This window comes from Macrotis lagotis, chromosome 8 (assembly GCF_037893015.1).
Source record: "Macrotis lagotis isolate mMagLag1 chromosome 8, bilby.v1.9.chrom.fasta, whole genome shotgun sequence".
Classification (NCBI taxonomy): domain Eukaryota; kingdom Metazoa; phylum Chordata; class Mammalia; order Peramelemorphia; family Peramelidae; genus Macrotis; species Macrotis lagotis.
Window position 1 is genome coordinate 1,137,830 of NC_133665.1, and position 24,486 is coordinate 1,162,315.

A 24,486-nucleotide genomic window follows, 5' to 3' on the forward strand; every position below is an offset into this window, starting at 1 on the left:
TTGGGGAAAAGAATTGGATAAGAATTTTAAAGTCCCTCTGTTGGCAGAGATTGAATTCCTATTCCAATAGACCCTTACTAAGATCCTTTAGTTGGGATCAACTCTTAATTTCCTGGTTGTCACTCCCTCACCTCTGGTGTCTGCCATAATGCCTGGTCTACAACCTCCTCTAGGATTCTGCTTTCTGTAATTTGTTGGTTTATGCCATTCCATTCAGTTTCCAGCTGCAGATAAGACATTGTTTCATTCTTGTGATGTGGTAGCTTAAAAGGAAATGTCAAGTGAATGGCAGTTGAACTTTTTAATTGTTCAGAGTCTCAGGTATTAAAGACCAGATGTCACTCCATTCCTTTCTCTCTTCCTTTCTCATATCCTCCCTTGTATGCTTTCTACTCTGTCTGCCCCTTTTGCCCCTCCAAAATGCCATCTTTGGCCAAGCCCACAGAGATAGAAATGACCGAGTATGCCTCTGTGGCATTTAGGACCTGAACCTATTATTTTTCCTTATAGGTGGAGACAATTGGTGATGCCTACATGGTGGTATCTGGTCTCCCTGGGCGTAATGGTCAGCGCCATGCCCCTGAGATTGCCCGTATGGCCCTGGCACTGTTGGATGCTGTTGCTTCCTTCCGAATTCGGCATCGGCCTCATGATCAGCTACGACTGAGAATTGGTGTACATACTGGTGAGATTGCCTCCAATTCCTGATCTCTACCTTGGAATGGCTTTAGCACTTCTCCAACTTGTCCTTCCCTATAGGGCCAGTTTGTGCTGGAGTTGTTGGCTTAAAAATGCCCAGATATTGCCTGTTCGGGGACACAGTAAATACTGCCTCACGTATGGAGTCCAATGGTCAAGGTGAGATCTCCCCCAGATCCTGTTTGCCATCGACAGAATTATGAAATACTCTTATCACCCTACTCAAGACTCTTCAGTGCAAAACTTCTTTTTCTCCTCTTCCCTACTGTTTTGGGTCAAGTGGGTGGGAGGACATGGGGGAAGAAGCCACAATCTGGAGGGAGCCAGTCTCATTTCCCCCTTATTTTCTATCTCCAACCTCTTAGCCTTGAAGATCCATGTTTCATCCACAACCAAAGATGCCCTAGATGAGTTTGGCTGCTTTCAGCTGGAGCTTAGAGGAGATGTGGAAATGAAGGTGATTGGGGGGGCTGGGAGAGAGGATGAAGGGACTGATAATGTATGAGGAGAAAGGGGCCTTGGGGCTAATAGAAAAGGGCACTGATATGGGTGGGGTTGGGGGTGGTGGTGCTTTGATTTTCTTCCATCACAGGGAAAGGGAAAGATGCGGACATATTGGCTCTTGGGAGAGCGAAAAGGACCATCTGGACTGCTGTGACCCCAAATGCCTTTCTCCCCTACTTCTGCCAGCCCCCAAGGATCTGCAGCCATGATCTCTATTACTCACTAGCCATATGGGACACTCTTGCAGAGCACTGTGTGTACACTTACTATTAGTCCTGGGGCATCTGACTCTGGGGCTTGTACATATTCTCTTCCTCCCCCCTCCCTTGTAAATATCTGTATCTAAACCAGAATATTTTGGTCAAATACAAAATGATAAAACTAGCAAAGGGTTCATGATCATGCCTGAGACAACTAAGAAGAGGGGGGGAACAAGGTCATATAGCATCTCTCCCTTTTTTATCCAATTAGGCAGGCTTAAGACAGGAATAATACCTGTTTGTATGATTTATTTCTCCCATCCCTTTATCCAATCTGCTTCTCCTACATTTCCCCCCTCAAAGTCGAGGGCAGTAGGGCAAGGGCTGATCCATGGACAGAGGAACGGGTGTTGAGAAACTACAATTTTTTCGAAATGGGTTGTCAGATGTCTGGATATTGCTGACACCCTGAAAAGTTCTCCAAGTTAGTATAAGATCTCTCCCCAAACTTCAGTAACATGAGTTACTTGTCCCTACCTCCCCCACTGAGTCCCCTTTAACACACCGGAAGTTCTGATGCCTTTTTTAGCCAGTAGGTCTCCGGTTGCTCCTGCAGACAGTGAGGCTGTATGGGGAAAAGGAATGGAGTCCAATTTACTTGAACGAACTTCCCCTTCCCTTGCATCCCAAAGGGTTCAATCAGTAGCTCAAAAGTCTCCTACCACTAATCCACTGAGCCGTCTTCTTTAAGGGGCAGTGATGTTCTCACCTTGGTGGGAGGTGGTGGCCCAGGTCGATCCAGCTCCTTCTGATAATCACGGTGCGTCACAGACTCATAATTTAAATACGTTGGTGGACAAAACTCCTGGTCCACTTCCTTCCTGCATAATCCCAGAGTTGCGTTTATTTTTTCCCCGTCCCCTTCCACCCGCTGCCTCCCCTCCTCTCCTCCCTCCGCATCCCTCACCGGATCTGTTGTTCCAGCAGCATCTCCAGCATGGCTTCTCTCCTCCCTAGGGGCAGGACGGGGCAGAAGAGGGTCAGTGGGTGTGGGGCCAAGGCTGGGGGGCCTGCCGGCCGCGTGCCTCAGCATCACCCTCTCCCGGCCCGGCCTGAGGCTTCTCTACTTAGCTTGCGCCTGTACCGCGGAGGGGCTTCCGAGGATTCCCCGGGGGTGGGTAGGAGTCCTTGTGGGTGGTGCCAGCCGGGGCGGCGGGCAGCTCCAGGGTCAGCAGCCCCAAGTGTCCGTGGCGGTAGCGGTAGGCTTCGCTCTCCTCGGGCCGCGGGACCCGATCCAACTCGTTGGTGGCTCTCTGTGGGGCCAAAGCCCCGCGTGACTCCGGGCCCCTCGGGGCCCCCGGGGCAGAGTCACGCCCCCGCCCCCCCCAGGATGCGCACTACCTCTTCCACCCAGTTGCGGAGGAGGCACTGGCCCCGCGGCACCGGCTCCCGCGGCACCGGCTCCCGCGCCGCCGCCGCCGCCGCCCGCGCCGCCCCCGACGCACAGGGCAGCCCCGGGCCGCCGGGCTCGGAGACTCGCAGCGCCTTCCACGCCTGCTGCCTCGGGGCCGGAGGCCTCCAGTAGTAGCAGCGGATGCAGGGCAGGCAGGGCTGCGTGAGCCAGGCGCAGGTCTCGGCCACGAAGGCGTAGGGCCGAGCCCTGAAGGGGCCGGGCCCCGGCGGCCAGCTGGCACTGTAGGCCCCGCTGCTCTCCGAGCCCTTCGGGGCCGTCCCGGAGCTGCGCTGGGCCGGGACCCGCGGCTCGTCTGCCGAGAAGGCCGGAGGCTCCTCGGGGGACGTGTCCTGGGACGTGGACGTCTGGTGCGAGGGAGCCTTGCGCGGCCGGAGTCCGGCCGCGGCGCCCTCGCCGTCCTTGTTCTCCGGCATGTTAGGGGGTCGCCCCGGAGACGGCCGGAGATCCCGCGAGATCTGGGCGGCCGGACGCGCCTCCGGACGCAGCGCCGCTCCGGAGGCCGGGCCTCGGGGGACGGCGGCCCCGCCCGGCCCGGCCTCTCTGCCCACGTGGGCGCCGCTCTGCGGCAGGCACATACACGCGGGCAATGCCCAGCCGAAGGTCCCCGGAGCCCGAGGGACGCCCAGGGACTCGCGTAGGAAGATGCTCTGCCGGCGCGCAGCACTCGAAGCGGGGACGCAGGCCGGAAGCCGCTGCTCCCGGCCAGATGGGGGCCCGGGGACCGAGCTGGGGGGAATAGAAAACCATGCGCTTCCGGTTTGAGGCAGCTCCGCCGGCGGCCCCCAGCCTAGCCTGCGCCCCTGCCCCGTTTTTTTCAACCCCACCCACTCCCGGGTTTGGGGAGGGGGCTGTGTTGTTCTTTTGGCCAGTGCGGGTCAGATTGTTTCATTCCCAGTACCGGATCTCCTGACCGGCCCAGCCTCGGGTCCTGGCGAGACATCCGTGAAGCATCTCCAGGCAAGGTGCCTAGGGACCCTCCAGGGACAGCTCAGCCCCCCCCCCCCCAGCTGTCACTGACACTAGAGAGCTCCACAAGGGAACAGTTCTTCCCCACCCAGCTGTTAATGGTTGTGAAGCTCTTTCTGTTGCTTCTAAAGCGATATATCTTGTGTTTTCTGTTTGTTTTTAATACTAATATCAATTGGGATACAGATGGAGAGAAATCCATTAAGGCATACTTAATGCCAAGTCGGAACACAAGAGCTTTTCAGTGGATTGAAAATGCAATACCTCACCTAACTCTGTGTTCCAGTCCCACCTTTCATTCCCTTCCCCCTCAGGATGAAGTGTAAACTGCCCTCTATGACATTTCTGTTATTTCTGACAAGTGAGACACAACTTTGGATGATCTCACAAGTCACTTGGTGTAAACCATAAAGTGCTGCAGAAATGTGTTAACTTATTTTTTATTTTTATGGTTTTCATATTTATTTTCATATTATTACAATAGTCTTGTGAAAGTAAACATAAAACTCTTAATCCCCTCCTTCCAAAAAAAAGATAGAGAAACCTCAAGAAAAATGAAGTGAGAGAAAAAAAGGGCATTTCAGTCTGTGTTCAGATTCCATCGGTTCTATCTTGGGGATGAATAGTCTTTATCCTAAGTCCATCAGAGAAGTTGCTTTAATATCTTTCCCCACAGTCACCATTACTAGCTATATTTCCTTCCAGTCTATTCTGCCCCACTCCCATTTATTTTATTCTTCCTCTTCTTTCACCCTGTCCCTGTTCAGAAGTGTGTTGTATCTGACCGATATTCCCTCTCTTTTATCACCTACTTCTCCCCCATCCTCCTTACCCCATTCCTTTCCTCTTATTTTTCTCTATGGTAAGATAGCTTTCTAAACCCTATTGGGTATATATGTTATTTCTCTACTGAAGCATTTCTGATGAGAACGAAGGCTCACTCATTCCTCCTCACCTCCCCCCCACTTCCACTCCACTGTAAACGCTTTCTCTTGATTCTTTTATGTGAAAAACAGCCCATTCACCTCTCCTTTCTCCCAGTACTTTCCTTTATCACCCATTGACCACATCTTTATACTATATTATACCATTCTATTCAATTTCCTCCTGTGCCTTGTTTATATATGCTTCTTTTAAATGCTCTTATAAATGAGAAGGTTCATGAGTTATCAGTATCTTCTTCCCATGTAGGAGTACACACAGTTCAACATCATTAAGTTCCTCACAATTAGTCCTTCTCATCCACCCCCTCTGTGCTTCACCTGAGTCCTGTACTTGGGAGATCAAATTTTCTTTTCAGTTCTGGTCGTTTCAACAGGAAAGTATGAAAGTACCCTGTTCCATTGAAAGTCCATCTTTTCACCTAAACGTTTTGCTTTCCGTTTTACTAGGTAGTTCATTCTCAGTTGCAAATCAAGCTTTTTTGCCTTTTGGACTATCTTATTCTAAGCCCTATGAGCCCTTAATGTAGACACTTCTAAATCTTGTGTAATCCTGGCTGTAGCACTATGGTAATTGAATTGTTTCTTTCTGGCAGCTTGTAGTATTTTCCTCTTGACTTGGGAGTTTTGGAATTTGGTTCTATTGCTGGGAGGTTTTTTTTGGGGGGGGGGAAATCTTAGGAGATGATCATAGATTCCCTCAATTTGTTTTACCCTCTGCTTCTAGGAGCTCAGGGCAATTTTGCTATACTATTTCTTGAAAAATGAAGTCTAGGCTCTTTTCCTGGTCATAACTTTCAGGGTAGCCCAATAATTTTTAAATTTAATCTCTCCTGCATTTGTTTTTCCAATGAGAGATTTCACATTTTCTTCTAATTTTTCATTCTTTTGGTATTGTTTTATTGTCTCTTGATTTCTCGCAAAGTCTTCAGCTTCCTTTGGTTCCATTCTACATTTGAAGGAATAATTTTCTTCAGAGAGCTTTTTTTATCTCCTTTTCCAGATGGCCAGTTCTGCTTTTTACGACATTCTTCTCATTTGCCTTTTGGGTTGCTTTTTCCAATTGACCTAAACTGGTTTTTAAAATGTTATTTTCTTCAGTTTTTTTTTTTTTGCATTTCTTTCATCTAGGTGCTGACTTGGTTTGACCTGCATCACTCTCATTTCTCTTCCCAATTTTTTCCTCCACCTCCCTTATTTGCTTTTCAAAGTTTTGTCTGAGATTGTCCATAGCCTGCGCCCATTTCCTATTTCTCTTGGAGGCTTTGGATACAGAAACTTCAACTTTGTCATCTTCTCATAGTATATTTTGATCCTCCATGGGACCAAAGTAATTCTCTATGGTCAGTTTCTTCTTTTTCTGTCATTTGCTTATTTCCTCAGCCTATGACTGATTTACTGCACTCCCAAGGCTTTGGGGGGGTGTTTTGGGACACCCCACCTCTAAGGTCTTATGAGGCTCTAACTGCTCTCTTGCCTGTAGTTCGGTCTGTGGATGACCACAGACCTTCCCTTCTGCGCTGGAGCTGTAATGAGGGTCCCTGTTCAGTTATGGTAGAACTAGGACCCAGACTGGACCCTAGATCAGAGTATGGGCAAAGCAGCAGAATCCTGCCCCAGGGACAGCAGAGAAACCTCTGTAGTCTTTTCCCACCCCCTTACCATCTATGGGATGAGCACTCTGGAAGTTCCTGCTACAGGTTCTCACCACAGGGATGCTCCTAGGCTGGTGCTAGCCTGGGCTTCATACTCACTCTGGTATGAGCTGTCCCCAGTGATCCCTGGGCCAAGAGGTCTGGAAACTGCCTTCTTTGCCATGGACACAGGTGTCCCCAGGGACCCAGGCACCTCTATTTAAGACCTACCCACCTTCACTACCCTAACCCATGTGGGCTGTTTCTGGAAGGCTGGAGCTGGTTTGCTCTGGCCCACTTGAGGTGTGGCTCTTTCTAACCCCTGGTCCTAGTGAAACAGACCTTTCCTATAGATCTTCTAAGTTGTCTTGGACTGGGTAATTATATTGCTCAGTCTTTTTGTGGGTTCTGACCCACAAAATTTTGACTAGAGTTATAATTTGATTGCTTTTTGAAATGTGTTATCTTTTTAAAAAATTAATTTATTTAAGGCAGTAGGGTTGGGAGTGACTTGTCCAAGGTCACACACCTAGGCAATTAATTTTTTTAATTTAATTAAGGCAATGGGGGTTAAGTGACCTGTCCAAGGTCACACAGCTAGGCAGTTATTAAGTTTCTGAGGTCACATTTGAACTGAGGACCTCTTGAGTCCAGGGCTGGTGCTCTATTCACTGCACCAACTAGCTGCTCCCGAAATGTGTTATCTTTTTTTTTTGCAAGGCAAACGGGGTTAAGTGGCTTGCCCAAGGTCACACAGCTAGGCAATTATTAAGTGTCTGAGACCAGATTTGAACCCAGGTACTCCTGACTCCAAGGCCGGTGCTTTATCCACTATGCCACCTAGCTGCCCCATGAAATGTGTTATCTTAATAGGGATAGTATAGTTACCTATTTTACAAGGTCATTGTGAGGATCAAATGACATGCTTCAAAAGCTTTAAAGGATGATATAAATGTAAGCTATTTGCTGCTATACATGAAATTCTGAAGGCATCCCTTAATCTCTCTGGGCCTCAGTTTCCTCATTTATAAAATGAAGGATTGGATTAGATCACCTCCAATGTTCCTTTCAGTCTAAGCCTCCTCCACCATAGATCCCAGGGCATCCCTCAGGCATTTGGTGAGATAGTCACTGATGGAAATTGGTGTCAAAATGATCTGTGTACCTGTGTTCCACTTTTTCCATCTCCAAAGTGTGGGTTAGAGGACCTTCGTTTCTATATGGCATAATGAAGACATGGAATAACAAGTCAGGTTTCAACAGGTTTATTAACAGTCCTAGATTCCCACACTCCCTCACCCTGTTCAGAGTCAGCCTGGTGGCCACTGAAGTTGCCGGCCCCCAAGAATGTGCAGATGCAGGTGATACACAGACTGGGCTCCCAGCTTCCCATCGTTGATCACTGAAATTGGGTGGGGTTAGGAACATTAGGGACATAAGGTCTGGGGCTACAGGTTAGAGTCTGGGTCGGGGGAGCAATGTGAAGTGTTGGGTAGGTAGGCATAGGGTTCAGTCAGTGTTTGGATCACTCACCTAACCGGTATCCATCTCCTAGACCCTCAGCCTTTGCTGTCTGTGCAGCCACAAGTAGTAGATGGCCCAGGAGCTGGGACAGGATAATCAAAATGGAAGAAAGCATTAGGGCCCAGCTTCCATGGTTCTTTGGCCCAGATGATGGCTGTCCTAGTTTTTTCATCCTGACTCCAGCCTCTCCAATACCTGTTTATCCTGCTCTTCAGCCTGGCTGATCCGAGGAATAGGCTTCTTGGGAATGACTAAAAGATGCACTGGGGCCTGAGGGGCCACATCTCGGAAGACAAGACACTAGGGAGTAGAGGAAGGAATATAAAATAAGACTGTAATTGTGAAATGAGGTATTGAAGTGGGTGAATGTGGAGTAAGGAGGTGATGGAAATTTGGGAGAGGGTGGCTATGGGACTAAGTGGCACCTTACCTGTTGGTCCTCATAAAGGATGTCAGCAGGAATGCTTCTGTCAATGATTCGGGAGAAGATGGTAGGGGCTGTTCCTCCAGGGGTTGCTTGCTGGGCTTTGAATACCTCATCTCCACCAGGCACCCCTGAAGCTCCACAAACCTGAGATAGGGTCACAGATTAACTCTGCCTCAGTTAATGATTCAACAAACAAAAACAAATTCAACAAACAAAAATGTGCTGACTGCATTTCTCCCCCATCCCCAACTTCCCTGTGTGTAGTTCTATGCCAACAGCACTTGGGGAGAAAAGGAAAAATTGTGCAGTTATAACTAAATACAACTAATGGTACAGATTATAAAATACTCTAGGAGTCTGGAAAAATCACATGGGTTAGGGTAGTGAAGGTGGGTAGGTCTTAAATAGAGAGCAATGGGCATTGGATGGGGGAAGCACCAGCTACATTATTGCATCATCGTCATAAATTCAGTCAAATTCAAGCCAGGAAGCTTGGATAAAGCCCCTTAATCCACTTTAGACAAATCCCTAGGCACCAGGCATCTTGATAGGTGCCTGAAATCACATCAGCCCTTGGGAGTGGTGGAACTGGAGTAATAATTTACTAGAAGCTCCATCTGAAAGCTATTGAACCTCCCCAGAGGATCAATCAGATCTCCTACCCAGGCTTAACTCCATCCTTAGTGGGTTCTGCTTGACCTGACTAGACTATCCATAGTGTTTGACTGCATTCATTAAGATCCTGCAGATAGCAGAAGCTAAGATAAAAAGGGCTAAATATCCAAATATTTAATAAATATCAAAAGGTCTCTTTTTGAATTAATTTAATACTCATCGTCATCTGCATGTCTGTCACTAATTAGCCAGATGAACAAGTCACCTAATACTCTTTGTTTCTCATGTATAACATGGGGATAAATGAAATAAATATGCATTAAAGTACCAAGTACTGAGAATACAAATAGAAAAAGCTAGCATCCCCTGTTCTCAGGGAGTTCACATTTTAATGGGAGAGACAACACATGTTGGAGTTTGGCTTTAGGCAGATGGCAAGGCTAGGGATTCCCTCCTTAGGATACAATGAAATTTCTGCCCACAGAAGTGAACCAACAACCTTAGGAAGTGGAAAGTGGACCTTTTGGTTAGAACAGAGAAGAGATGCTGAATTCCACTGGGAAGGGAAAATTTTTATGGACAGGAAGGCTGAGTAGGAAGACTGTCAAGGGGAAGGGAAAGTTGGGTCCCCAGATAGGGATGATACTCAAACCTTGTAAAGCTCTATGTATGTATGTATCTATCTATCTATAGATCTCTCTTTGTGTGTGTGTGTTAGTGAATCAACTACTTTCCAGCCAGCTCACCATTTATTTGTGACAATAGACTAACCAACGAATCATTTAAACTCAAATCTTAGAAAATGTCAGGGAAAAGTTTAACTAGTTCAGAATCAATCTAATGTCAAATGTTCAGGGTTTTCATCCTTTTGAGAATTTATGTATAAGGCTATTTGGAGAACAATAAATAGATTAACCTGATTAGGACAGAGGAGAGGTGGTGCATGTAGGAAGGCAATGGTGCATAAGGGAAGATATGCCCAGATTGTGGTGGATTTTAAATTTCAATCTGTTTATCATACCTAAAATGACACCACTGATATTTTTTTAGTTTGATTTTATAGTTCTTGAACACTGAAATGGCACTTTGTTTTGATCATCTTTGCCCCGGAATCTGTTTCCCAATTTCCCTATTTCTGCTAATGTCACTTCTTCAGTTTCATCCAAGGCTCAAAACTGCATCATCTATGAATTTTTCCTTTTCCTCACTAATATATTTAATCACTGACCAAGCAGTTATCAAACACTGGATTTATCTTCTCTAGCATCTCTTTAATACTATCTCCTTCTTTTCAACCTCACTGAAACTACTAAGCCTTGATTACTACACTTTTATACAATTCTTAATCAGTGTTTCAACCTCAACCCCTTCAAATCTATTTAACATGCTGACAAGTTAATTTTCATAATGCACAAACCTAATTATACCACCTGCTCAAAAGCCTTTAATGGCTCTTTCAATTACTAAATACAGTCCCAAGTTTAGTCTGCTATGCATACATACACAAATAGTCTGGGAACAAACTAACTTTCCAGCCTTATATACCACTAAGACTATTCCATATTCTCTGCTTCAAATCAGACTATTCGATACATAGATGTTGTATACATCACCTCTGCCTTCACAATTCCCTATGCTAAGAATGCACTTTCCATTTCTGCTTACTGAAATCCTAACTATCCTTCAAGGTTCAACTAGAATGTTAAGGCCCTTCCTCTGAGCCAAAACTATTTCTTTCCTCTGTATTTCCTTCTCTGAATACTGACAGAAGTTTGTGCCTATGTCATTGTTTTATTTCATTTTATATTTCAGTTGTTTTGTCCTATATTCCTATTAAATTATAAGTTCCTGAGGAGGGACTATATCTTACTTATGTTTGTCTTAGCCCAGAGCCTACACTCAGTTGATAGTAGGTATTTAGTAAATATTTATTAAACTTTTTGTTCAGTAGTATATCAAATTATAGAGGAGAAACTAAATCATTTCAGTTCTTCCATGTGCCCTAGGCAACAAATATTTCCCAATGGAGGAATGGAGCAATCCTTTCCTCTGGCTACTTTTCAGTTTGTTTTCACTGGGCTCATAACCAAAAGAGAAAGAATTATTGCATTGAAACAAGTTGTCTGTGGACAGTAGGGAACTGACTCAAACCCTTATGTAAGCACCTCTGAAGGATGTGTACAAGCAATGGTTAGGGACATTCTCTCCACATTATAGGGACCCTCCCTTCCTCTCTTCTATAAAAGATGGGAATTAAAGAACTGTACAGTCATCTTCTCTCATCTCTTTTCAGGGATCTCAAAACAAATGTCATTTTTCTTTTGTGTGGTTTATATTAAGTTTAATAGCTTAGTTTTAAACAATGTTAGAAAAATAATAAAATTAATTTGCATCCCCTTCAGCACACCTTTCTCCCCTTTGGAGTCCTTACTGAGTATAAATAGGAAATTAATTACAGGCTATAAATTTGGGATAATTCACACATTAGTAAACTGTTGATGTTAAAAGTTTGTTGCAGATAACGGATTTGTAGATATTCAGTAAATAAATACTTGTTGAATTCTATACAAGGGAAGAAACCAGCACTCAAGAAATTTGTTATTTATTGTGGTTATGCAGAGTGGAATCATGAAAAAATGTACAAGATGGGGAAGACTGATTGGGTACTCATGGGTGAACCATTTAACTATTCTCAATATTTTTCACACCCGTAAAATGAGAAAGATAATTTTTGCTCTATCACTTTCAAAAAATGTATTTTGGAACAAATAAATGTAAAGAAGGTTTGTAGCTGTAAACTGCTATGTAAATGTAAGCTATTAATATTATCACTCATGGGCATGACTCAATATCCTAATGGGGATGTTATGTTTTTATCTCGTGCCCAGTCAATGGTCCTAATGAATGCTTACTGAATTAACTTGCTTCTTAAAAAAGGAAAATGGCTATGCATAAAAACTTTAAAAAATGAAAAGGTCTGTTGATGAATCACAAAATGCTAAATTCCTATTTTCTGTTTAGAACATAATTCTTTGACTTGTATACAAGTATAACGTGAATACCTGTAATATAAAGTGTGAAGAGCATTGGCTCTATCTTGCCTAAAATTCTATTTTGATACTATGTGATTTGAGCTGTACAAGGAACATTAATCATTCCTCCCAGCTTTAGTTCTGTGATCCTACAAAGAATCCCTCTTACAGTCTATGGGCTGCGGAGAGGAAGAGAAGATAAAACAGCGATACAAATACTAAGAAATTTTAAGAGGTAGAGAGCACTAATTGGGGAAGGGAAGGAGGAAAGGCCTTCATGAAGGAGTTTTGCAAAGAGCTTTACAAGGCCTCTCGGGTGGCATCTGTGGCTTTTTCGGAAAGGCGCTAGGGATTTCGTGAAGTGGTCTGTCTGGTCCAGCCACGGAGGGCCACCCAGCTCAAACACGGCGCCAGGCGATGGCGACCCGCGTGTAGGCCAGGCCGGGCAAGCCACTCTGGCGTACAGGGGCTGGAAAGGTCAGCGGGAGGCAGCCACAGAGCCAGGCCGTGACCAGTCCCGGGTCGGGCTCAGTGGCATGGAGGAAGCGAGGTGCCAATTAGCCCGAGGCTGGCTCGGCTCAAGTCGGGGAGAGAAGGGGCGCTGGGGGAATCCGGGTCCAAGGCGGATGGCACACCTCACCCCCTCCTCACCTGCAGCCTCGCGGCCGACCCCGTCGCGTGGCGCGTCACCCGAAGGACGGCCCGAGCGATTGCAGCCGCCATAGCCGCCCTCGAGCCACTGCCGGCTCCGAGCGTCCAGGATCGCCCTCCCCGGAAGCGAAATAACCCTTTCCTTCCATTGGCTGTCCTACCGGCCTGTTATGGATCTTTCATTTCATTGGCTCTGTTCCCTCCATACCTTTGTGCCTTAGGTTTCTCTCCATTGGCTCCCGCCCCAGGAGATGTAAAGTCTCTTTGCCTTCCATTGGCTCCCTGGCAGGGTGAGGCGAATCACTAAACCCTTTCGGGTTTGTTACCTTGAAAGCCGTAGTGTGGCCGCTTAGGGGCACGGTCAGGAACAGTTGGGAGGGGGCGGGTCTTTCAGTCCCTAAGGCTCCACTATTGGCAGGAGGAAATCTTTTGGCCCTCCTAAAGGAGGGAATCCGAGGGCAGACACGTACAGACAGGGGAAGAGAAAGGAGAGCTCGCTGCTTATTGGGCAGCCTCCTCCCCCGCCCCCTCACTGTTAACCCCCGGGAGTCCGTGCCTTTGGGATGGGACTTGGTGGGGGTTTCTAGGAGCGTCTGGGGCTCTCGTCTCCCTCTTGAAGCGGACCAGACCGCTGTGGACGTTGAAGGAGACTGCAAAGTGCTCGAGTCGTTCACTCAGAGAGATAAGCGTGGCAAAATGGAAGGAGCAGCGGACTTCCTAGTGCTTAATGGTTGGTTCTTGTCTTTCGTTATGGACCGAGACGACCGAGTTGCAGTCCGTCTGTAGCAGACCCACACGAGCCCCACTACACAGGCCTCCTACACTCGGCTTGGTCCTCGTGAACACCTGCGGTGGATCCTCTGCATTTTATCTCGGAGCTGCTTCGGTTCTGGCCGCTCTCAGAGCACCACACCCCCTCTGATGAGGGCTCGCCATGCTGGCATCAGGTGCAATTTCAAAGTTCTGGAGACGTTCAGCGTCCCAGAGCCGCTCTCCTGGCTGAGTTCTCCTTAAAAGTCTTTTTGGCAAGCGTAGCTTAGGCATTCCCACAACGCGGCCGTCCATCGCAGTTGTGCCCTCTGTTAACAATGTTGCAGATCTTGGCAGTGGTAGAAAGGACCTCAGTGCCTAGGGTCTTCTGCCAGGGGATCTTCAGAATCTTCCTAAGACAATTTAAATGAAGCCATTCACCTTCCTGGAATGGCGCTGGTAGACTGTCCAGGTTTCACAAGCATACAGCATTGAGTTTAGTACAAGGACTGTGTGGTCGGTCCAATACCTCTTCTCCCCCACACTTTCTTTCAGACTCTGAGTTAGGTCTGACAGTGCCAACCATGACGTTGCGTACCTCCCAGGAAAGTGCCCTGCTGAGGTCAGTGAACCTGGCATGTGCTGCACTCGATGGCTCTACATATGATGGTGTGGTGCTGCTGATGGAACACCTGTGATTTCTTGGTATTTTTAGGCCAAAATTAGCACAAGCAGGAGAGAAACAATCCATACTTTGTTGCATCTCAACTTCAGAAGCTACACTGAGTATACACTCATCTGCAAACAAAATGAATGCTGAATGAGACCCTCAGTTACTAGCTGTACAACCTTAAGCTTAATAATAACTTACATTTTGCTTAATGCTTTAGGATTTACAGAATACTTTCCTCACAACCCTTGTAAGTTATCATTATTCCCATTTTACAGTTGAGGAAACTGAGACTCAAAGAGGTTAAAGCTCTCGTTCAAGGTTATTCGGCTAGTGTCAGGGCTGTTAGTCAAATCCAGATCTCTTGACTCAGAAATGTTTAATTTCCATGAATCTCAGGTTTCCCCTTTAGAAAATAAGGGCACTAGGCAAAGAATTTATCAACTGGTGATTACAGATTTCTTCCAGTTATTATAATCTATAATTCTAGGCTAAGCACTGTCCCCTGGGGCCAGACCACATTCTCTTCCTAGTGAGAACACACCCAGACAGAAGATAACTGAGATTGTCAGGCACATCCTTAGGCATTAATGAAGCTGCTAGGTTCCTTTCTTTGCATCCCCAGCATTTGGCACAGAGCCTGGAAGGAGTAAGAGCTTGATACGTGCCTACTGACTGACTGTGATTACATTGAGGTTGCCACCTTTTAAAGTCACTTCGAAAGTGCCTTCTGAAATCATCTCACTATCTACCACCAGCACCTCTGTGGATAGGGCAGAGATTGCAGGTCCCTATCTAAGAAAGAAAACTGAGGTTCAAAAGAAGCTTAGGGATCTTTCCAAGAAGACACAGAGTTGGCAATGGAAGCAAAACTAAAACCCAGCTCTCTCTCTCTCTCTCTCTCTCTCTCTCTCTCTCTCTCTCTCTCTCTCTCTCTCTCCCTCCCGCCCTCCCTGCCTCTCTCTCCCTCTCTTTCTCTCTCTCTCACCCTGGACCAAGGAGTTTTTGATTTTTATTCAGGGAATGGAAGAAGGTCAGGAAAGAGACAAATAGGGAACACTGGAGGATAAGCACCAATCCCCAAACCAAACCTTTAACATAGCTTTTCATGGAATAGTGTACATGGTTAGAGTGAAGAGAAAATGTGTAGTTAATCTGTCGTCCTTTCCCATTTTCCACAGAGGCAGACTGCAGAGCACATGCATGCAATGGTCACTTGCAGCTGACTTTAGTATTCCGCTTCAAACGGCAGCCTTGATTGGCAGGCAAGTCTAGGGACTGAAGAACTCAAAGACTAGACTTAGGGTCCACCACCCTGCAGAAGTTCAAGAAATATTTTCATACAACTTGAAGTTCTCCCCCAACAGACGAATAAAATAAATGCACCAAATGAACAGAAAGTAGTTATTTTATTTTTACATAGCACAGTTCAAATTCTCCATTGAAAATTTGATGCAGAATCACAGCTTTGGAAGGGTCAGAGAGAATCTGGACCATCAACTGTAAGGATACAGGGATGAACTTCAACAGCTATTCAAAACTGCCAAACAGAAAATCTCTGTGGAAAGTGTAAACAAGTCACTGAGTGTTTCCTCATCTGTAGAATGGAGAGATTGATTTGTCCTCTGAGTTTCCTTCCAGCTGCAGCTCTCTATGAGCCCTTGAACCTATAAAATATATATCATTCAGTATTAAACTCCTTCTGAGTTCTATTCCTTTCTTATATTGAAATCTGGACCAAGACTGGGTAGATGAGTTGGGAGGAAACAGGTTTAAGTGTGTGTGAAGAAGTTGTTCAAAAAGGATAATTGAATGAATTCCTTTTGTTGTTATTTTTTTTTAAAGAGAGTTTATTTAGAGTTTTACAATTCCCCCCCCCCCATTCTTGCTTCCTTCTCTCCACTCCCCACAGAAGGCATTATGTTAGTGTTTACATTGGTTCCATGTTATACATTGATCTCAGTTGAACGTGATGACAGAGAAATCCTGTTCTTAAGGAAGAAAAATAAAATATGAGATAGTAAAATTACATAATAATATAATGCTTTTTTTTTCTAATTTGATGGTAATAGTCTTTAGTCTTTGTTCAAAGTCCATAATTCTTTCTCTGGATACAGATGGTATTCTCCATTGCAGATAGCTCACAATTGTTCCTGGTTGTTACACTGAAGGGATGAGCAAGTCTATCAGGGTTGATCATCACCCCCATGTTGCTGTTAGGGTATGCAGTGTTTTTCTGGTTCTGCTCATCTCGCTTAGCATCAGTTCATGCAAATCTTTCCAGGCTTTCCTCAATTCCCATCCCTCCTGGTTTCTAATAGAACAATAGTGTTCCATGACATACATATACCAGTTTGTTAAGCCATCCCCCAATTAACATTCACTTAATTTCCAACTTTTTGCTACCACAAACAAGGCTGCTATAAATATTTTTGTACAAGTGATGTTTTTACCCCCCCCCCCCTTTTTTTAATCATCTCTTCAGGGTTTAGACCCAGTAATGATATTGCTGGGTCAAAGGGTATGCACATTTTTGTTGCCCTTTGGGCATAATCCCAAATTGCTCTTCAGAAAGGTGGGATGAGTTCACAGCTCATTTCCCACATCCCTTCCAACATTGATTATTGTTGTTACTGTTTTTGCAAGACAGTAGGATTAAGTAACTTGCCCAAGGTCACACAGTTGGTAAGTATCAAGTTTCTGAGATCACATTTGAGCTCAGAGCCTCCTGACTTGATGGACTGATGGGCCACCTACCTGCCCCAGTTCCTTTTTTTTTTTAAAATGAAAAGATCAAACTGAATACATAATCAAAGAATAAAACTAGAAAATTCAATAATAATAATAATAATACTGTTATTTATGTAATTTTAAAAAGTTTATATGCATTATTTTATTTGATTCTTACAACAATCTAGTGAGGTAAGTACTACAGGTATTTTGATCTCTTGTTTAACAGATGAGAAAAGTTCTGAAATTTGCCTATGGTCACTCAGTCAATAAAGAAGAATTTGAACTCAGGTCCCTGCTGACTCCAAGATTAACATTCACACCTATTTCACATTTATTGGTTCTACATTAAAAATTTTTTAACACCAGTACAGAAATAAATCATTTGGGGGTGGCTAGGTGGTGCAGTGGATAGAGCACTGGCCCTGGAGTCAGGAGTACCTGGGTTCAAATGCGGCCTCAAATACTTAATAATTACCTAGCTGTGTGGTCTTGGGCAAGCCACTTAACCCCATTTACCTTAAAAAAAAAACTTAAAAAAGGAAATCATTCAAAAACAAAAAAAGGCAATAACCAAAATGATAGAAACCAAAAGTTGGTTCTTTGGGAAGGTGAATGAATTAGCAATCCCTTTGCCAGAGTAGTTAAAATGAAAAGAGAAAAAAATAACTATGAAGACATTATTGCTACAGAGATTATTGTATGTTCATTCTCATTAACAGTTCATTAAATTCCTTTTGAAGACATAGGTTTGAACCCCTGCTCTGATACCTCCTGTATATAGGAACATGGATAAGTTACTTAACTTTTCATTTTTTCTCATCTATGAAATGAGGACATTAATGAAGTACTTCCTTCATAGGATAATTCAGGGAATCATAGATCAAGAACCCAGAAGCTCTTTAATTCAATTTCTTATTTTACAGGTGAAAAAATGGATGCCAAGTGAGGGTAAATGACTTACTCAAGGTCACTTAGAAAATAAACATTAAGGGGCAGCTAGGTGGTACAGTGGATGGAGCACTGGCCCTGGAGTTAGGAGGACCTGAGTTCAAATCCAGACTCAGACACTGAATAATTACCTAGCTGTGTGACCTTGGGCAAGTCACTTAACCCCATTACCTTAAATAAAAAAAATTTAAAAAGTAAATATCAAACCCAAGATTTGAATTCATGTCTTCTGGACATGTTCTCTAATTCTAGAGCCAATGGTATTTCCTCTATTCTAGATGTTAAAATGAAATAATGAAACTGAAGGGCTTTTCAAACCTTAAAGTAATCAATATAATTAATTTAACAAAGATTGATTAAGTGCCTTCCATGCATAAGATGGGTGGCATAGTGGATGGAATGCTGGACCTAAAGACAGGAAAACTCATTTTCCTGAGTTCAAATCTGATCGCAGACATCTAGTAGTTGTATAACTTTGGACAAGTCACTTGCCTCAGTTTTCCCATCTGTAAAATGAGCTGGAGAAGAAAATGGCAAACCATTCCAGTACGTTTGTGTCCCCAAAAAGGGTCACAAAGACTAATCTGAAAAGACTGAACAACTATGAATATGTAGGGCATTTAAGGAACTGAGGATGTAAAGACAAAATGAAAAAATCCCTGCCTTTGAGGACCTTGTATTATATTACATTATATTATTATATTATCATTTATTAAATGATTATATATTATTATATTTAGCTAAAGGAATATGGAATATAAACACAATCTTTAAAGAACATTTAGTAAATCCTTACTATGTTCAGGATACTCTGTAAGGTACTGGAGGATATTAACAAATTTAGGTAAGACATAGTTCCTATCTATAGGTTTATCAGGGGATTAAGAAAAGAGATTCCTTTGATACAAATTAGCTCTTTGTCTTCCTGTTGTCTATAGAATAAAATATAAACTCTTGTTTTATATTAAAAGCCCTTATATAATCTGACTCCAGTCTTTTTTTTTTCCATCTAGAGGTATTTTGTTGTTCATCTTTTGTATATGAAAAAGATCAGTGACATCATGAATGATGTCTTAACTTGCTTATGAATTGGAATTGTGGCTGAATTGCATAAAATCATCAGCCTCATTCCTTCTTCTACAGAAGCATTGAATCCAGTTGCAGGATAAACATCAGAATAATTGTCAATGGCTCAAAATGCAGTGGATGACCTTGGCGTCTTCAATATCTGACCAAGCTTTAAGCCAGCATAGAGCCTGCCTCAGTCTCCTTCACGGCAATTAATACATTTTCATCTACCAGTTCCACTAGAGGAAGTCTTCACTTGCTTGGGGTAGACATTCCCCTAACTCACCTATGGGTTTGGGGTTTATGTTACCCTCAGCCTGGTTGTAATATCAAATGCACTTAGCATTCAGGTCGAATTGGCCTCCAGATGCTTTGATTTACTTTCCCCCCATTCCTAAAATGCTCTCTTTTCTTACCTTGGAGTCATTATTTCTCTTTAAGACTTCAGCTTATGTACTTCCTCTCTGTGAGATCTTTTTTGATCTCTGCCCTTCCCTAATTATTCTATATTTATGTTGTAATATATCTTGTAATTATTTTTTTGTGTACATGATTTCTCTCATTAGATGAGCTTTTTGAATGCAGAAATTGTTTTTATTTTTACCTTTGTATCCTCAGGCTATTATCTAGTACATAGTAAGAGTTTAATAAATGCTTGTTGAATGAATTGAATCAAATAAGATATGGTAAGTATTACAAGGGTTAAAAAAATTAAATATTTATGAAAGTTTGTGGGGGGAAGATCATCACCAACCAAGAGGATCAAGGAAGTTTCATGGTACAGGTAGCATTTGTATAGGCCTTAAATGACAGGAATTCGTCAGATGATGCTAGGATGTGTCAAGTACAAGAAATTGTGTGAATCAAAAATTGAGGCTGTTTGCACAGATAGCAAAATCACCAAGAATCATAACTTTAAAGTTATCTGTGACTCTTCTTTCCTCATCCCATCACATCTAATCAACTGTCATGTTCTCTCAGGGTTTTTTCCCACATTCCTCATTTCCTCTTCTACTACAAATATCCATATCTTTTTTCTACCTAGGTTATTGAAATTGCTTCCTAATTGGATTTTGAACTATGTCTATGCTCTCTTCATATTATTCCTCACAGTTTTGGCTGAATAATCTTTTGACTATATCACTCATCTTGTTCTCTAATCAATAATTTCCAGTGGCTTCCCATTGAGCACTGAATGAAATATAAATACTTGTTTCCTTGTATGCAGGCTGAGTCTGATTTACCTTTTTTTTTAATTGTAACTTTTAAAAATTAACTAGCATTTATTTTCTCTCTGTTCTGTCTCCCCCTCATAATAAAGGGAAGAAAAACTCCCTCTTGTAACTAGTATGTACATTGTCTATTCTAGACTTTTTTTTCCAAGGGGGGAGGGGCCACTTTCCTTTACATATTGTATTTCAGTCAAACTAAATTACTCTTTACTCTCTGACTTTTGTTTTTTTCCTTGCTTTTTCTTGGATCCATATCTTAATCCAATCTCCTCCCCCATGCCTTGAAATAGCTTTTCTAATTTCCAATTTTGAAAATCCTTTCCTTCTTTCAAAATCTACTCTCAAGTATCACATTAAATCTCCCTTCAGGGGAGAGCTAGGTGGTGTAGTGAAGGGGTGGCTAGGTGGCATAGTGGATAAAGCACCGGCCTTAGAGTCAGGAGTACCTGGGTTCAAATCCAGTCTCAGACACTTAATAATTATCTAGCTGTGTGGCCTTGGGCAAGCCACTTAACCCCATTTGCCTTGCAAAAACTAAAAAAAAAAAAAAAATCTTCCTTCAGGTTAAAATTTCATTTTCCTGTTCAAATTTCTTATACTTTGAGGATTACTTTTACATTTGTCTCCATTGGAGCGTAGTTATTTGTGTTTATGACTTCTTATTTGATTGCAAGGGTTTGTTTTGTTAAAGCAAAATTATTTTGTATTGTGTAACCAAAGGGTTAGATGGCTCAGTGAAAAGAGTTCATATCCATGTGACCTTGGTCAAGTCATTTAACAATGTTTGCCTGAATTCCTCATCTGTAAAATGAGCTAGAGAAGGAAATGGCAAAGCATTCCAGTTATCTTTGCTGAGAAAATCTCAATTGGCATCATGAAAAGTCTGATATGACTGAACAATTACTATCTCAAAAGCCCTTCAAGCCCTTTCAAGAAAAGTGGCCAATGAAGAGGTCTCAGAATTGTGACCCTGCAAGATGAAACAGGCAAACAAAAATAGGCCCCTTGAGTAAATTGAAGAGAGCAATTTCTTTGGATAAGCAAAAACTGATTATGTCTTTGCAGGGTTTTAGTCCTAGGATAATTTAGGAGGTTGATAGAGTACAAGCCGGGGAATAGTTTGTGGAAGAGACCTGCTCTAGAGAGAAAGGAGAGATTTCTTTTTCTTCCTCATAACACTTAGGCCATTGAATTAAACTAATATTCTGCTCATCATTTGGAGATGAGAATACTAACCTACATTTGTATGGGATGCTGTTGGAGTTGTTGATCTAGTCATGGGAATTATTTTTGATCATTATCCTGTTATCACTATTAAGAGCAACAATAGTCTGGAACAATTGTTCATATTTAGCCTAGACCCAGACCGTGCATACTACTCTTCTGCCACTTTGTTGCATGCTTTTTGCACCATCCCCATAACTTTTTATATCTAATTCTGTGAACAGTAATCAAATGACTAGTATTCTTGAAAAAAAATGAGGTTGCTAATGATCTTTCTCCCAACTCACCAAATCTGTGACTTCTAAGACCAAATTTTGTTTTGTATCTATCTCTAGAGCTTAATATAATACCTGAAATAGCATATAAATGCTTTTTTTCATTTGGATTTGGAAAGAACTGTTGATTTGCAGTTGATGGAACTGAGTTCAAATCTTGTTTGGACAAATAACTTCCCCTCTCTTGACCTCAATTTCTTTAGCTGTAGTATGAGGGAAGACTAGATGAACTCTTAGTTCTTTTTATTTCTAAATTTGTTTCTATTTGTCTCATATGGAAAGAATAGAAAATGTTTAATAACAGGCAAAGAAATGTAAACTTCTTTCAATGGGTAGTAGGGAGGTACTGAAGATTTCTGAGCAGCAAATTGATCTCAATAGGTTCATATATATACATATATATGTATATATATGGAAAATTAGTCTGACATGAAGGATGGAGAGCAGTAATCATTCCATATTTTTTAGATCAACTGCAAATATGAATCATTATTTGACTAGAAGATCTTGATATGATGACTAATGAGTGAACAAACTGCTGGAGGCATGGAATGACTTTATTAGCATTTTTTTCTATAGTAAAAGTAGACCAAAACAATCCCCCTGGAGAGAAAAGTGCACAAGGTGGTAGAAGAAGTTTTAATATGTCAACAAGAAAATATCACTTTGGGGGATACTTGATCATTTCATGATAAATTGGAGCAAAAGGCAAATTGAAATAACTGTAGTGTAGATACCAATATATCTCACAAAAGATGAGGTAATGAAATTCTACAAAAAAATCTCAATAATAAGGCCCCTACAGAGCATGACAGACCCTGGAACCCTCTCTCCCTGCCCCCCCCCCCGCCATAAAAGTAAAATAGCTAACATTTATGTAATGCTTACTTTATTTCACTTGATCCTTACAACAACCCTGGAAAGTAGGTGCTTTTTTTTTTCATTTATAGCAGTAATTCTTATTTTTTCTTTTAAATAGTATTTTATTTTTTCCCCAAATACATGTAAAGATAACTTTTTTTAGGTTTTTTTTTTTTTGCAAGGCAAATGGGATTAAGTGGCTTGCTTAAGGCCACACAGCTAGGTAATTATTAAGTATCTGAGACCGGATTTGAACCCAGGTACTCCTGACTCCAGGGCTGGTGCTTTATCCACTGCGCCACCTAGCTGCCCCTAAAGATAACTTTTAACATTCATTTTTAAAAATAAAATTTTGACTTCAAATTTTTTTCCCTTTTTCCACTTTTATTTTTTAAGTTTTTTGCAAGGCAGTAGGGTGCTTGCCCAAGGCCACACAGCTAGATAATTATTAAGTGTCTGAGTCTGGGTTTGAACTCAGGTACTCCTGACTCCGGGGCCAGTGCTCTATCCATTGTGCCACCTAGCCATCCCCTTTTTTCTACTCTCAACTTAAGTGATGTATTCTACACGAAGCTTGTCTTGATCACTCCAATTTGCTGGTATCCCTGGAAATTGCTAAATTGCCATATATACACACATACCATAAATATATATGTGTATGTGTAATTATATCAACATATAGATATATATATATATACATATAAACGATATCCATATATCTTAAATTCAATTTTCTAGCACATAGTTTCAACAGAATATAATCTCCTCGAAAGCTGGCACTGTTTATCTTTGTATCTACATTTAACAGGCACAATGCCTGACTTGCAGTAGGTTCTTAATACTTATTGAATTGAATTGGGACTTAGACTTCCTATTTATCACCTATGTCTAACATTGAAACTGGCTGTGATTTAGGACTGGCTCATCTAGTTGAGTTTTCTGGACAAAAAAATCTAGTGCCTTCCTGCTTCTTTTGTTTTTTTTTTTAAGATAAAATCTGATTATTTCTTTCAGATTAAGGTTAGTGACTGATAAGACCTTGGTCTTTTCTGTCCTCTTCCCATAAATTTATAACAATTTTTACACTAACAGGGAGGGGTAAAGACTTAACTGTACAGGGGCAAATCTTTAAACAGTGAGATTTAGGCATTGTCAGTAGATGAGGAAGGTAGATTAGTTTTGGGTAAAGGGGCTTTTAGAATTCACAGAAACTGTATGAAAGAGGCAGCTACTTAATCCTAAATCTATTCAGTACAGATTTATGGATGCTCAGTTTCCACTGAGTACCCTTTTGTAGGGATAGGCAATTGGTACCCAACTCAAAAAAAAAAATAGCTCTAGGTCAGATCCGACTACATCTCCTTATTACTTGTGCAGACAAGTAATATGGGTCCAGTTTACCACAATGACAATATGTGAGGAACGAATTTGGGATCCAAGTGAGGGGACTACACATTAATCATCTAGCATCCATTAGCAATACTTTTGTGCTTAATTCACTTTTACTTCTCAGGCAACATTTCTAAATCCTGTATCCTATACTCTGGCCATCCTCCTCACCTCAGCCTCCTACCCTCCCCCCAGAATTTTGAACTCTTGTCCTTAGCACCACTCACTATACTGACACATATTCATTCATGCATATACCCATCCAAATATAGACTGCACTCCCCCGTTTCTGGCTAATTTAAAACTTAAGAGAGGTTTATGTTATCAGCATTTACTTTTAAAATTTCGATTGTTAGTGTAGTTTTTAAAAATATTTTATTTCCAATTACATATATAATTTTCAGCATTCATTTTTTTATTTATTTAAGGCAATAGGGTTAAGAGTAACTTGCCCAAGGTCACACAGCTAGGCAATTATTAAGTCTCTGAGGTCAGATCTGAACTCTTGAACTTGGGTCCTCCTGACTCCAGGGCTGGTGCTGTATCCACTGCACCATCTAAATTACCTCTCAAGCATTCATTTTTATAAGATTTTGAATTCCAGATTTTTCTTCCTCCCTCCCCCCCAAGACAAGAAGCAATCTGATTTAGGTTATTCATGTACAGTCA

General features: G+C 42.4%; 3 protein-coding genes across 6 annotated transcripts in view; 1 reads left to right on the top strand and 2 right to left on the bottom strand.

The window, feature by feature from the left end:
• Window positions 1–1,600, top strand: part of NPR2 (natriuretic peptide receptor 2) — a 54,800-nt gene extending 53,200 nt beyond the window's left edge. For all 4 annotated transcript variants that reach the window (XM_074196208.1, XM_074196209.1, XM_074196210.1 and 1 more), the window contains 4 exons: window positions 511–685; window positions 760–858; window positions 1,065–1,156; window positions 1,292–1,600. In XM_074196208.1, the coding sequence (XP_074052309.1) occupies window positions 511–685; window positions 760–858; window positions 1,065–1,156; window positions 1,292–1,357 (432 nt within the window). In that variant the 3' untranslated portion in view covers window positions 1,358–1,600. The remainder of the gene's footprint in view (window positions 1–510; window positions 686–759; window positions 859–1,064; window positions 1,157–1,291) is intronic.
• A 92-nt stretch (window positions 1,601–1,692) lies between these two features.
• Window positions 1,693–3,631, bottom strand: SPAG8 (sperm associated antigen 8). The gene is made up of 6 exons (XM_074196212.1): window positions 2,805–3,631; window positions 2,548–2,716; window positions 2,371–2,416; window positions 2,173–2,284; window positions 1,969–2,028; window positions 1,693–1,871 (listed from the first exon to the last, which is right to left on the bottom strand). The coding sequence occupies exons 1-6, from the start codon at window positions 3,450–3,452 to the stop codon at window positions 1,761–1,763; spliced, it is 1,146 nt and encodes a 381-aa protein (XP_074052313.1). The 5' UTR covers window positions 3,453–3,631; the 3' UTR covers window positions 1,693–1,760.
• A 4,036-nt stretch (window positions 3,632–7,667) lies between these two features.
• HINT2 (histidine triad nucleotide binding protein 2) lies at window positions 7,668–12,773 on the bottom strand. Its single transcript, XM_074196213.1, has 5 exons — window positions 12,668–12,773; window positions 8,373–8,513; window positions 8,138–8,242; window positions 7,952–8,024; window positions 7,668–7,820 (listed from the first exon to the last, which is right to left on the bottom strand). The coding sequence occupies exons 1-5, from the start codon at window positions 12,737–12,739 to the stop codon at window positions 7,729–7,731; spliced, it is 483 nt and encodes a 160-aa protein (XP_074052314.1). The 5' UTR covers window positions 12,740–12,773; the 3' UTR covers window positions 7,668–7,728.
• Window positions 12,774–24,486: the final 11,713 nt, after the last annotated feature.